The 12,428-nt window shown below is 38.1% G+C and overlaps 1 protein-coding gene across 1 annotated transcript; it reads right to left on the minus strand.

Annotated features, from left to right (window-relative positions):
* Positions 1-57: 57 nt before the first annotated feature.
* On the minus strand, positions 58-11,853 carry LOC145780249 (uncharacterized). The gene is made up of 13 exons (XM_082591953.1): positions 11,769-11,853; positions 9,392-10,031; positions 8,617-8,730; positions 8,276-8,433; positions 5,151-5,365; positions 4,824-5,000; positions 4,049-4,207; positions 3,663-3,769; positions 3,358-3,465; positions 2,501-2,627; positions 2,183-2,279; positions 124-400; positions 58-73 (listed from the first exon to the last, which is right to left on the minus strand). The coding sequence occupies exons 1-13, from the start codon at positions 11,851-11,853 to the stop codon at positions 58-60; spliced, it is 2,280 nt and encodes a 759-aa protein (XP_082448079.1).
* Between the last annotated feature and the right edge of the window lie 575 nt (positions 11,854-12,428).

The following is a 12,428-nucleotide window of genomic DNA, read 5'->3' on the forward strand; positions in this document are numbered from 1 at the left end:
GTGGCGATGGCGGGGTAGGGATCGGGAATGTCAGTCGCTTCAAACGCGTGTTGGAAATCATAGGGCGAGTCGACTTGAAAGTTATCAGCATTTTCACGATCGAGAATGTTTTGTGGAGCTGACGAGATTGGCTGTGTTTGGTCTTGGATGGCTTCTGGTAAGGACTTGATGACGTTCTCGGCCACAGGAACATTGCTCGACGATGCGCGAATCGACATAATCAACATGTCGGCAGCAGTTAGCTGTTGTGGGGTAGGTGGTTCGTTTGCCAGTGGTTTCTCCAAAAGATCCCAGATATTTTCTTGCGTTGGAGTATGTACGGAGGACGAAGAGACGTGATCTTCTTCAGTGCCAGGTGGACAAAGCGGTTCGGAGTCCTCCTCATCGCTAGCGAGACTATCTAAACAGATAACAGATTTTTGTCAGTAAAGGGGTCAATCAATTGTTTACTAAAAGTAAATTGTAATCCATGTCAACACAACAAATAACTTAAACAAACATGGCAAACATAACCATCAAGAAATCCGATGAATTTGTCGAGGCAACAAGCGTAGCCGTTTAGGTGCGTCTACACGAGAAAGTGTTCTTGCTTAGAAATTCTTGCTTAAGCTAGTGATTAAGCTCGTTTCGTCTACACTGGCAACCTCGACGAAGATTTTGCTCGCTTGAATCGCGGTCACGTGAGTATCTAATCCCCAATGACGTCACGTTTTAAAAAGTTCGCGCCAAAGCATAGCAGTTCGCGCTAAAGTACAGCAGAGTAGACCAAGCAACTGACTGTTCTTTAACCATTTGAAGTTGTTGCAGTCTTTCAGTCATGGCTTCCCAGAAGTTGTGTAAAAAATGCTGCAAAAAGCGAAGGATGCAAACATGCAAACCTGCAATTTACTGCTTATTGAAGCATTTAGACACCTCAGTGAGGTTGAAATGTTGGAAACAGAATTTCGTGTCAGCGTGGGTGACTGGTAACAACCAGCAAGATTATTCCTCCGCTATTTTTATTACCCAGTGTACAATGGCAATGGTTTTCTGCTGAGATCGTGTTTTGGATTTGAAATTGGAAAATATTGTGCTTTCTATGGGCTATTTCGAGTACGGTCACCGCCAGTTCAGCCCACAACATTAACCCTTAGAAGGTTGGGCTCTCTGGAGTCTTGCTCAGTTTGGGGGGGGGCTGTCGATTCTTCTTATGCTTTAGGAAGGATATCTCTGTTATTTTTTAAAGCACGGTTTCAAAACTTGGGATTCCCTTTGTAAAATTATTCACGCTGAGCATATCCGAAAATTAAAACTATATGAGTTTTAGAACTGCTCATATACGTTGAAATGTTGAGGTGACTTATGACGTTTGGGTTATTTGGTATTTTTTGGTAGAGTAATGAAGAACATGCATTGCAATGTTGTGATTAAATTTTTTTTACATAATCTCAATTTGAATCATTTGATTAACGAATCATTTGATTTACGAGGCCAAATTAATTGCTTTCATCCAGCTGGTGGGAAAATTTTGATCAATAGAATATGAAATATTTCAGAAGATGTGCTGAGAAATGCCTTATATCTCTCAATTTATAACCTTTATTCGCTCAAAATTTCAGCTCAATAGAGGTGAATAAAAGTTAGGAAAAGTCAAGAAGTCTCATAGTCGCAGCCTCAGTGGTTTTAGAGATACAAATGTTGATACAAAAAAGTTGAATTGACAGCCCCCCCCCAACCTTCAAAGGGTTAATAAGAACTGGTTGGGATCAAAACTTAACGAAATCTTTTAACGATACCGCCCTGCCCTGTCTGGATACTGAGCTGAGAGGAGACCTTAGATTTTGGCGGGAAAAACATTTCTAAGCAAGAGAACTCACTTAAGCGCCCAGTTTTTCGCTCTGGAGCGTATTTTTTCTCGACGGCTCGCTTACTCGCCCATTTTCTTAAAAGTAAGCGGCACAAACTGCGATTAACTTAAAGAAACAAGAAGTTTGGCTAGCTTAAGCAAGAAAACAGTCGTCGTGTAGACGCACCTTTTAGCATCGTTTCAAAATCTAGCAGCATTGAAACGATGTAAAAAGAGAAACTTTTGCTGCCTTGGTGTACGGCATATTTGGTACAGGTCACGCATATTTCTTGAGTGTTTCGTTGGAAGTAGTTTAAAACCAAATTATAGAACTGTGGTACTCGAAAACTGAATTACCGATGTCGTATGAAGGACTCGCTTGGACAGCAACATCGTCTACTTGTGTATCCTCAACATCCATCTCTACTTCATCGTAGTTATCTGCGCTGTTACTCTGACGAAGAAAGTAACAGAGTTAAGTACATTTAAACTTGCTTTTTCACAGAAACTAAACAAGCCTACCAAGAAAGGATTCCTGGTTAGATATTTCGAAAGCTCTTTGTAGGAAAAACATTATCTAAAAGCCAGAAAAAGTAATGATTAGGGATTGTTTCAAAAAGCAAATGGGACACAAAAACTTAAACTTTGCAATAAAATTAAATGATTTGAAATTACTGTGTTTATCGATGACGTAGGAAGGTGAGACTCTTCTTTTTTCTTTTTCGTCTTTTCATCTCTCTCGTTCTTGGTATTGATAAAATCCATAAATATTTTTGCACCAACACCAGAGTCGTTCAATCGTCTACAAAGTGTTTTAAACTTTGAAATTTTTTTCTCACGATAAATTTCACAATTCAATTTGTCCTCATGCAGTTCAAAAGCATTTGGCTTTAAAATCAGGAGTCGTGGAGTCGGAAGAATTTTGGCATATCCGGAGTCGGAGTCGTTAAAAAAAGGCCGACTCCAGCTGGATACATAATGATAAACAATAAAATTTTTGTTTGCAATGCTTTTTCAAAATATTATTTCTTGTTTCCCGTATTGAGTTTGAAAACTTTACCAAAAAATAGAAGTGTTTGTTCTTGTTAGTTATTATGAAAGTCGCCGTTTCAATTTCGATAACAACTTAAAGTGAAATTAAATTTTAAAAAGATAAAAAAGGCAAAAATTAAAAAAATCTAACAGCCTTACAAAACCTGGCAACATTGAAGCCGGAGTCGGCCAGTTTTTAACCGAGGAGTCGAAGTCGTACATTTTTCGCCCGACTCTACAGCCCTGCTTAAAACACTAAGAACTGCACTTGATCACCGCTATACTAACGTCACATTCAATACTTCGTTAGAGATGACATCAGACACATCGAAATGCGGAAGTGTTATGACATCACATAACGGTGTGACGAGCAATATTTTCAACCGCCCATTCCAGGTTTTGTCTAATCATCTTTGCGTTACGAAAGCATGGCCTACCTTTCAAAACACTTTTACAAACAACCCACAAACGCGGGCCCTCACACACTTAATGCCACGCACCTGATATCATGGAGCAATGCTTTTTCCTGCTTTGCTTTCTCACGCTTCAACACGCCACCCAGTGTCAAAATAGATGGGTCGCAAGGGTCTATCGGAGGACTTAGTGGACTAAAAAACGCACAAATACCAACATGAAAAATAACAGGCTGTTAGCGTGGTGCAAAAACACAGTATGTTTAGCAAAAGAAAGATCAAAGCATGAGAGCTACTGCTGACAATGCTGAAGCAAAATTGGATTCCCTCAACAAAGAGACCAAACCATCTTGGTTACATTGTCCAACAACAACAAAAAACGATTCACATACATGAAAGGGGACGTCCTTAACTCAGACTTCGAGACTTTGTCCTTTGGTTCAGAGCGGACATCGACTGTTCTCCTGCTTGATTCTGTATCTTTCTTAGAATACTTCTTCTGTAATTTCATACAAACGTTTTTATGTCAGCTGTACTAAACAGTGAAACTAAGCAAAAGATACATTAAATTCAGTTCAAACTAGGACTATCGATAACTGAGAGTCGTCGTCGCATCCAGGCATACGCCCCGTGGTTGACAATTGAAAACAAGGAAGCCAAGATTCGTGTCCACCTTCAGGATGCCTTTAAGAGCCTTGCCAAAGACACAGCCGCATGCACGAGCAATGTCGAACTGTCGCCCTTTGAGCGTCGCATTCTCAGTAAAGAAATACCAGACCTCTTTTGGCTGTTTCGTTTTCTTTTTAATTTTGTTCTCTGCTTCTTTATCCTGCGCGTTGTCGTTTTTGTCGATATCGACGTTCCGGTGGTAGGCGGAAAGCAACGCAGCCGAACGCAAGGTGAGAAGCTCTTCGTCATCGTCGTCATCAACCTCCTCCTGGTAAATATGATGTTAAGATCAGTTCGGTACATGCTGGGCAAAGTTGTTAAAACTTTGTCAAACTCTCTAGGGGTCAAATTATTCATTTTTTACATTGAAAGTACATCAGACTTTCTATCGTTAAAAAGAAAGTCAGTTTTGCTTGCAAGGCGAGGCCGCTAATATTCATCGGCAGCAACACAACTGAAGATTATTAAAGTTAACTGAACTTCATCGTTTTATTCTTCGTCGTTAGCGTGGAAAAGATAAAATTTTCAGCGCTTTTACTAGTGATGCTACCCACCAACATACCAGCACAAATAAGAATAAACAGAAAAGTGATATCGCAATATAAGGATTAAAATGTGGAGAAGTAGTTTGGGAGGTACGGTGAATGCTTGTAGTCAAACCAATGAAGAAAAGCCATGACTAAATTGACTAGTACGCCACAAAACTCAAGAATAATGTTCCATTACTTATAATTACTAATAATGTTACATACTTTAGCATTTCTTCTTGTTTGAGAAAGTAATACTTTTTCTAAGGGACAACTTTCTTGATTTTGACAGTTGAAACTTTTCAGTTATGAATGGGAAACAAAAATACAACTACTAGAAAATAAAATATTACTAACCTGATTGCTGTCTTGCAAGAAAGGAGACTGCGGTGGTGTGCCAGAGTAGTGATCAACATCTTGGGCTTCATCTCCGGATCGGTTTTTGTCACATGGATCTGGTTCATCAATGCTTCCTTCTTCGTGCAGCTGCAAATTGTCTCCAGAACGTTTTCTTTGGTCGATTGGGAGCAGTAGCTGAAAGCGAATTTCCAGCTAAAAATTGGTCTTTTATACATGGATTCAATGCAATCAGGATCAACGTTGCTAGCTGGGAAAGAAGTTTATAATCATATTTATTACGCGATTGACTACGATTATGTTGGCGGCAGCACATAGCCAACTCACTAGCAAAGCAACCACAGTCACCTCCTCGTTGCAGTTTTGCCTTCGTTGAACTGAAACATCATGAGCATGAGTATTCAAAGGCTCCAGGAAACCATCTTCCACTGGTCTGAGCATACCAACTTGATGATTTGGAAGTGGTTGTTTGACCTCATCGGCGAAGTAAGTCTTTCTTCTGACTTCTAAAGTTGATTCTTGAGGTTTGTTGATAGCGGGGTCTGAAAATTAGTGCGTGATTTTAGTATTTCTTAGTCGATCTCAGTTGCAGAATATCTTTTTAAAAAATCTGTGTATTATTTTTTTTTCGGAGGCAGAAATCAAGGATAAAAGTTAAGGAAACAAAAATCGTAGACACAACAAAACATTGTGTAGTCCTTTGCGATTGGCTACAGACGACTGCAGGTAACCGGTTTGCAACCAAAACCAGATTAGGCAATTAGAATATAAATTGTAAACTGTTTATGTTTGCATAATAATGTATCAACTCTTATGCCGGCTCGTTGAAAATTTAGATTACGTAGACAGTAGACAGGAAGGCAAGGAAGCCAATCTTCGTGTCTACCTTAAGGCACGCCTTTAAGTGTCCTGCCAAAGATATAGCCGCATGCTCTTGAGCGGTGTCGAGACGGCGCCCTTTCGAGTGCCGTACCAGGGCTCTCACCACTCGGTAAGCAGCCGACAATTTTAAACTGGTCCTCTATTGATGCCAATTCCAGGGGTCCCACTCAAGACTTTCCTATTTTTTTTATGATTTTATGCCAAAAAAGTAAAAATTTTTATGATTTTTTATGAATTTTTTTGGTTATTTTATGATTTTTTTTATGATTTTCCATCAAAATTTTATGCTTTTTTTATGATTTTACATCAGAGCTCGATATTTTGTTATATTTAATTTTTTAAAGTATATATTTCTTTTTACACTTTAAGGACACTCACAGCAAGGCAGTTGAAACATTTCACGAACAACATAGAATTTTTAAAAATAAGACTGAAAATGGCGTTCGTTCAATTTCAAAGTTAACTTACTTGTTGAGACAAAGTTAATTGGTAAAGAATTCACTTTTACAATCTTTTCTTTTTAATTTCAGTTTGGAGCCTAGCAAGCACTTTCTCACATTTTCTTTTACGATCACGGCCGATGTCAATTCTTGCTTCAGCTGCTTGAAGAACTTTCCGATCCAATGCTGTGTTTGACAATGCCTCCTGAAGCTTTGCATGCCCATCTCCAATAATTTCATCAGCAGCTTTAATGTTTGCTTCAGTTTTTTTAATTTCATCTTCATTTTTTTCGATTCCCTTGTTTTTCTGCCATATTGTTGGCTTCAACAGTAGCCTGAGCACTTTCTTTCTCTTTTCTCAATTTTTCTTCCAGGGCTCTTTCCTGCTCAAGGTCAGCCATATACTTTGCACGAGCACCCTTCACTTCTGAAACTAGTGTTCTGTTAATGGGAAAGTTTACCTCATCATCATACCGATTTAATTCATCTTCCACCATTCTCAGTGCAACAATTGTGATTTCTCTAAGAAAACTTCTATGTGAATCAATCAAATGTTATTAATGGAGAAACCTCTTTCAGGACTGGCATTACCGTGACTTAATGTTAGAACACATTTTGCAAGACTAAGTAGTTGCAGATATTTTTTTATCCCAGCATCATCTAACAGGCCTCCAATTTTTGTCCAATAATAGTCAATTCTCTTGTAGGAAGACACTTTTGGTAAGGGTGTTACAGTTAAACCATATTTGATTAGTGCCTGAGTCCAGTAAGAAGATTGGGAATTGGTGTATTTGTTACTTTCAAGATCAGTCTTTTTGTAAAACTCATCTAGAATATCCTTAGATTGATACCGTAACTACTGTAGTCTTGCCTTATCATAAAGCTCTTCTCTTGAAACAGATACATCATTGCAAAAGCATTTGCAAGGCACTTTTTAAGGCAATTGGAGACTGATTGACGATAGACGTTGTAGCTCCAACATCATTTCTTTTTACTGGGTGCAAAAATTGTGCCTGCTTAATAACAGATGACTGTAATGGCAAATGATGTAAACTAAAAGGTAACTTGTAGCAACCACAAAAAAGTTTAGACAGTCAGATTTAAATTTCTTCTTGTCAGCTTCAGTAAGGACTGCAATATCACTGTCACTGACTAAAAATTTTGCTCGTGTTCCAGCATCAATCAAGTTCAACGGCTTCTGAAGTTCTTTGTTTGTGACATCAAGCAAAAGATTTTCTGACTCTGTGGATGATATGTTCTTTTTTTTGATCAATTTGCTAAACAAAGCCATGATTAGATAGCACATGGCTGAGTAAAGAATGTGAATCAGTGGCTCTTCACATTGGAATTGGACTAAAAACCGTTCAAAGTCACCAAAAGCAAATCATACAAATGAAATATAAGCTTCAATCAAAGGATCCTTTAATGCTTCTGAAATCCTTTTGTATCTCTGGGTGGATGCAATGTTTGACTTGAAGTTTTTTTGCTTAGGCAAAAACTGCAGGAAGTAATGTCAGAGGTCCCACTCAAGATTTAAGGACATGTCCGCCGTGAATTTCGAGGCCTGAGTAACACATTGCTTGCAAATGGCCTCAATAGTTTCCTTGCCTAGCTCTACGCTTTTTCCCAAAACATTGCTGTCAAATTATCCTTTCACCATTCTTCCACAATAACTGCAATGTCTTGAAATCTTGTCAGCGTCTACTTGTCTATGTCTAATGACGTTTAAAACATGCAATGAAGGTATTTAGCTACGCTCCTTTTCTAATTCCAGCTCCACAGACAACGCTGGACTTGATTACGCAACCACAGGTTTATCCTAAATCAGCTCATTCAACAGACGGCGTTACAATCGTTACACAAATAATTAAGCTGTTATCATGGTTGGAACTGTTACACATTGCACTATCTCAATTTTTTTTTGATTTTTACATTCTCAGTTCTCCATCAACACTAAATTTTATGATTTTTTATGATTGCGTCTAAATTTTATGCTATTTTATGATTTTTTCCAAATCAAGCAAAATTTTATGATTTTTTATGATTTTATGCCGAGTGGGACCCCTGCAATTCGAATAATTCATTGGCAACGTGCACGCTCAGGCTTTCAGCTTCGAAAAAATCACTTACCGTGATGACGTGTTTGATTTTGCAGAGGCAGAAACTCTTGAGTTAAGTTCTTGGGCAGTGGTTTTTGATGGTTCTCAATAGATATGACGTCATTAGTTACGTTGGAGTAACTTGGATCGGGAACAGCACCAGCATTTTCAATACTTCCTTTTTGGTGTCTGAGGAAAGTAGAGCACATAAGCCACTCGGTGATCAGTGAGTCTATTCAACATTTAAGGATTGGTGCGTGGGTGAAACAAAGTCGATCAAACACCACACGCAGAACATGAAAGGAAATAAATAAACTAACCAAACCTACACAATTTTGATTCTCTTTAACACATACCATCCAAACGAATTACCTTTTGTGATCCAAGAGCATATCATCAAAGGATTCTTCTTTCCCTTCAGTATTAGAATATACTCGTGACCGCGTGTTTCTTGGGAAACGTTTTGGATTACGCCTTTTCTTTGCCCTGAACATAAAAATCAAAATGTTCACTAGGTCAAAGTAGTAAGAAGTCACACTAATGCACAGTGAAGCACGTGCTTGGACGTCTACAGACGTTAAATCAATATAAAAAGAGCTGATTTGCAGAAATAGATGGCCTCATTTGTAACGCACCAGCAGCTCTGAGGCAACGCAGTAGAAAGAAGGAGTTAATTCTTCCTAGCTATGAGCACAAGGATAAGCAGTTAAGCACTCATTCAACATTAAGAGGGAGAATGCATTAACAGTGCACAAAGTCCTATGGCTAGGGTTAAATCTACACAGAAAAAAACTTCTTTTATCTACCTTAAAGCAGTAGTCTCCAATTCACTACACATAAAGAATTTACACGCAAAAGTACCTAAAGTAAACTACAATGCAAACTATATAATATTCATACAAACAACTTATCCTAGTGAAATATTTGACAAGGTAGTGCTACAAGCGTTTTTAGTGCAGTACTTTTACAGTTTATTGTGCAATGTTGAATTTTTCTTGGAAACAGAACTTTGAAAACTTTCAAAATTAAAACCACATTCACGACTACGCATTTCAAACATTCACAGTAAAAAAACATCAACTTCTCATAAACGTTAAGTACATACGCAAATCTTTTGTATATAAGCAATTAAGCAAAGCATTGAGACCTTGATCGGCTGGATGCTCCTGAAGGTGGCCTTCTGTTGAATTCTGAATATTCCGCTGGTATAAGATGAAAATCTGATTTTGATCTATGAATTGCACTGTGGTGTGGTGATAGTGGTCTGTCGTGTTGCATGGGGAAAGGTGGCCGTTCAAGAACTTGATGTTTATAGGCTGCTGGTTCTCTTGCAGAAAATTCTTCTAGCCTTCGCCGATCTTCAAGAAGACGAGGGTGCACGGGCGCGAAAGGAGGAGATCGTGAACGAGAACGCCTCATCTGCACAGGCATATCTGGATATTGAGGAATATGGCGAGTGTCTGCTGTAATGGGATATTTTTCAACTTGTCTTTTATGAAAATAACCAGGATGTGGCGGGGGATACCGAGGAGGTTGGGGATCATGAAAAACGAACCGTTCGTGAAGTTGTCCGTCAGAAGCTGGATGAGCAAAATGTCTATTAGATGGTATGTTTGTCGGGCCATGAAGAGGTCTGGAGTGACTGTATGGATTGTCACCGTACGTTAGCTGGTCAACTGGGGATGCAGCATATCTTCGCATGTTATATTCACTGTCCTGTTTGGCTTCAATAAAATGTGATCTGGCTGGTAAAGCGGAATTGTTCGCAGAACAGCCAACTGGTTTTCCTGAAAAAACAAACTTTTGCATTTTAATATTTATATAGAGAAATAAAACATAGTAACTTTAGCGGGTTTAGCATACTTTATTTCACACAAAATATAACATAATTAAATAAAATAAACTCAAACGTTTTCGACACGTACGTGTGTCCTCATCAGGAATTAAATCTGCAATACATAAAATGAAAAATCGTAAGATAAATTTGACTATGCACTGTAACTGTAACGACACTCTGGACTGAAAGCACAAACTGAACAAATGATACGAGAATGATTGCGAGTAAATTATGCGGTGGGAAACAGATCACGTGAGGTGTAGACTACAGGCATTGGACAAAACAATTAGAACACACACAAAAGGAACGATGAGCCACAGGCGAATAACTGCCGGTTGAGAAATGGATTGTTACGTTTGATTCTTAAGGCTTCCATGATCTTAGTCTGAAAATCAGATCTGCCTCGAGAGATGATTTTAAATTGGTCGATCGAGACATTGTCAGTGCACGTTTCACAAGAGGCGATGTGCTCTTTAATTGCACTTTTAGTTGTTAGGTTTGGGTTTAAGTGCTCCCCGGCCCTTGTCAACAAATGTCTGGTTGACATACCAATGTATGTCTGGTTTGCGTCACGCAAACAACTAAATTTATACACAACATTTGAAGAAAGAGCAAAGGGGTTAGGCGACTTCAATTGAAAATATTGGTGCACTTTAAATGTTTTATACACAGGATGAATGTCACATGAAAATTTCTTTTTTATAAGTTTAGCTAGGTTTTTCGCAAAAATTGTTGAATCTTTTCCTAGGTAGGGTATATTAATGAAATAACTAAAATCTACTTCTTCAGGCGTGTCTTTTGGTTCATCAGCCATGAAGGTGTTTAAGACTTTATTGAAAAAGTGAAAAGGATATCCATTTAAATAAAACATGTTTTTTAATTTCTTGATTTCTTTCTGAAACAACTGATCATCAGAACACACCAAACGAGCTAACCGGCAGTTATTCGCCTGTGGCTCATCGTTCCTTTTGTGTGTGTTCTAATTGTTTTGCCCAATGCCTGTAGTCTACACCTCACGTGATCTGTTTCCCACCGCATAATTTACTCGCAATCATTCTCGTATCATTTGTTCAGTTTGTGCTTTCAGTCCAGAGTGTCGTTACAGTTACAGTGCATAGTCAAATTTATCTTACGATTTTTCATTTTATGTATTGCAGATTTAATTCCTGATGAGGACACACGTACGTGTCGAAAACGTTTGAGTTTATTTTATTTAATTATGTTATATTTTGTGTGAAATAAAGTATGCTAAACCCGCTAAAGTTACTATGTTTTATTTCTCTATGGTTTAACAAAGCAAACTCTCTACCAAAGCTTTAATATTTATATATGCAATACACGTTCAGGTTCATACTTGACACAAACAAAGCCCAGAGAAAGAAAAATTATCAATACAATAAAGCATTTAAATTGCCGGTGTATCAAGCTACATAATACGTCGTAAGAAACAGAGTTTTAACATTTTAAATTTTAATGCTGCAAAAGACAAATAAATTGGTAGCAAATCATCTCCTACAGTCAAACCAATCGCGTGAAAGAGTATTATTCCAAGAAATGATTACCACAACATTGCGCAACAACTATTGATTTAGGACACCAAAACTTGAAGACAATTTAGAACATTAACAGGATGTCTTTTCAAAATGAAATAAGAGGTAAAGTTTTTGAGAAATTCAAAAGAATCTACCTGACATGCTATTCGTGATTTCTTCTCTTAAATCACCTTCTTGTATTAAATGAGCTCCAACTGCAGCAGATAAAGCATCCGACATTTCGTCTTACATGCAAAAAAATAATAACATTGTAAGACTTTTTAAATACATTAAGATTATTGTAAAAATCATCTCTAAGGGGTTTTCACTACTAGTACTTGTCAAGTCAGGCCTCTAAGCTGAGAAGTCGTTAAATGGCCTCCGAAACTACCGCGCGGGTAGGGCCATGTTTGGTCTACGATTTCAGCCTTCAAATTAGGCGTCGGCAATTGCCGAGATAAATATGCTGACGCAAGCAAAGAACAACGTGTGAAATTCGTCTGCAAAAACGTGCGGACACAAATTTTGAAAATGTGTGGACGACAGAAACCTAGTCAGGAAATCAGACTGTAGACCAAAGGGTCTCAAACTCAAACTGCTCTAAAGGCCAAATGAACACTTGTAAATTAACCCGAGGGTCGCAAATGAAATCAATGTGAAAACATATGTTGCCTCTTTAATGTAAAGCTTTTGTATTTTAGTTTCAAGCGGTTTATCTGACCGCAAACCTATAAACGGTTTTGATAACACACAACAGTATCAAGGTTGCCAGATGGGTAAATGGTGCAATAAACAATTACATTGATATAATTCAG

The sequence above is a fragment of the Aplidium turbinatum genome, chromosome 11, assembly GCF_918807975.1.
Source record: "Aplidium turbinatum chromosome 11, kaAplTurb1.1, whole genome shotgun sequence".
In the NCBI taxonomy this organism is placed as follows: Eukaryota; Metazoa; Chordata; class Ascidiacea; order Aplousobranchia; family Polyclinidae; genus Aplidium; species Aplidium turbinatum.

Coding starts and splice junctions, on each gene's coding strand:
- LOC145780249 (XM_082591953.1), bottom strand. CDS start 11,853: ATGTCGGATGCTTTATCTGCTGCAGTTGGAGCTCATTTAATACAAGAA. Junction 10,032..11,768: donor AATCACGAATAGCATGTCAG/GTAGATTCTTTT, acceptor TTGTTTTTTCAG/GAAAACCAGTTGGCTGTTCT. Junction 2,628..3,357: donor GCATTGCTCCATGATATCAG/GTGCGTGGCATT, acceptor AACACTTTGTAG/ACGATTGAACGACTCTGGTG.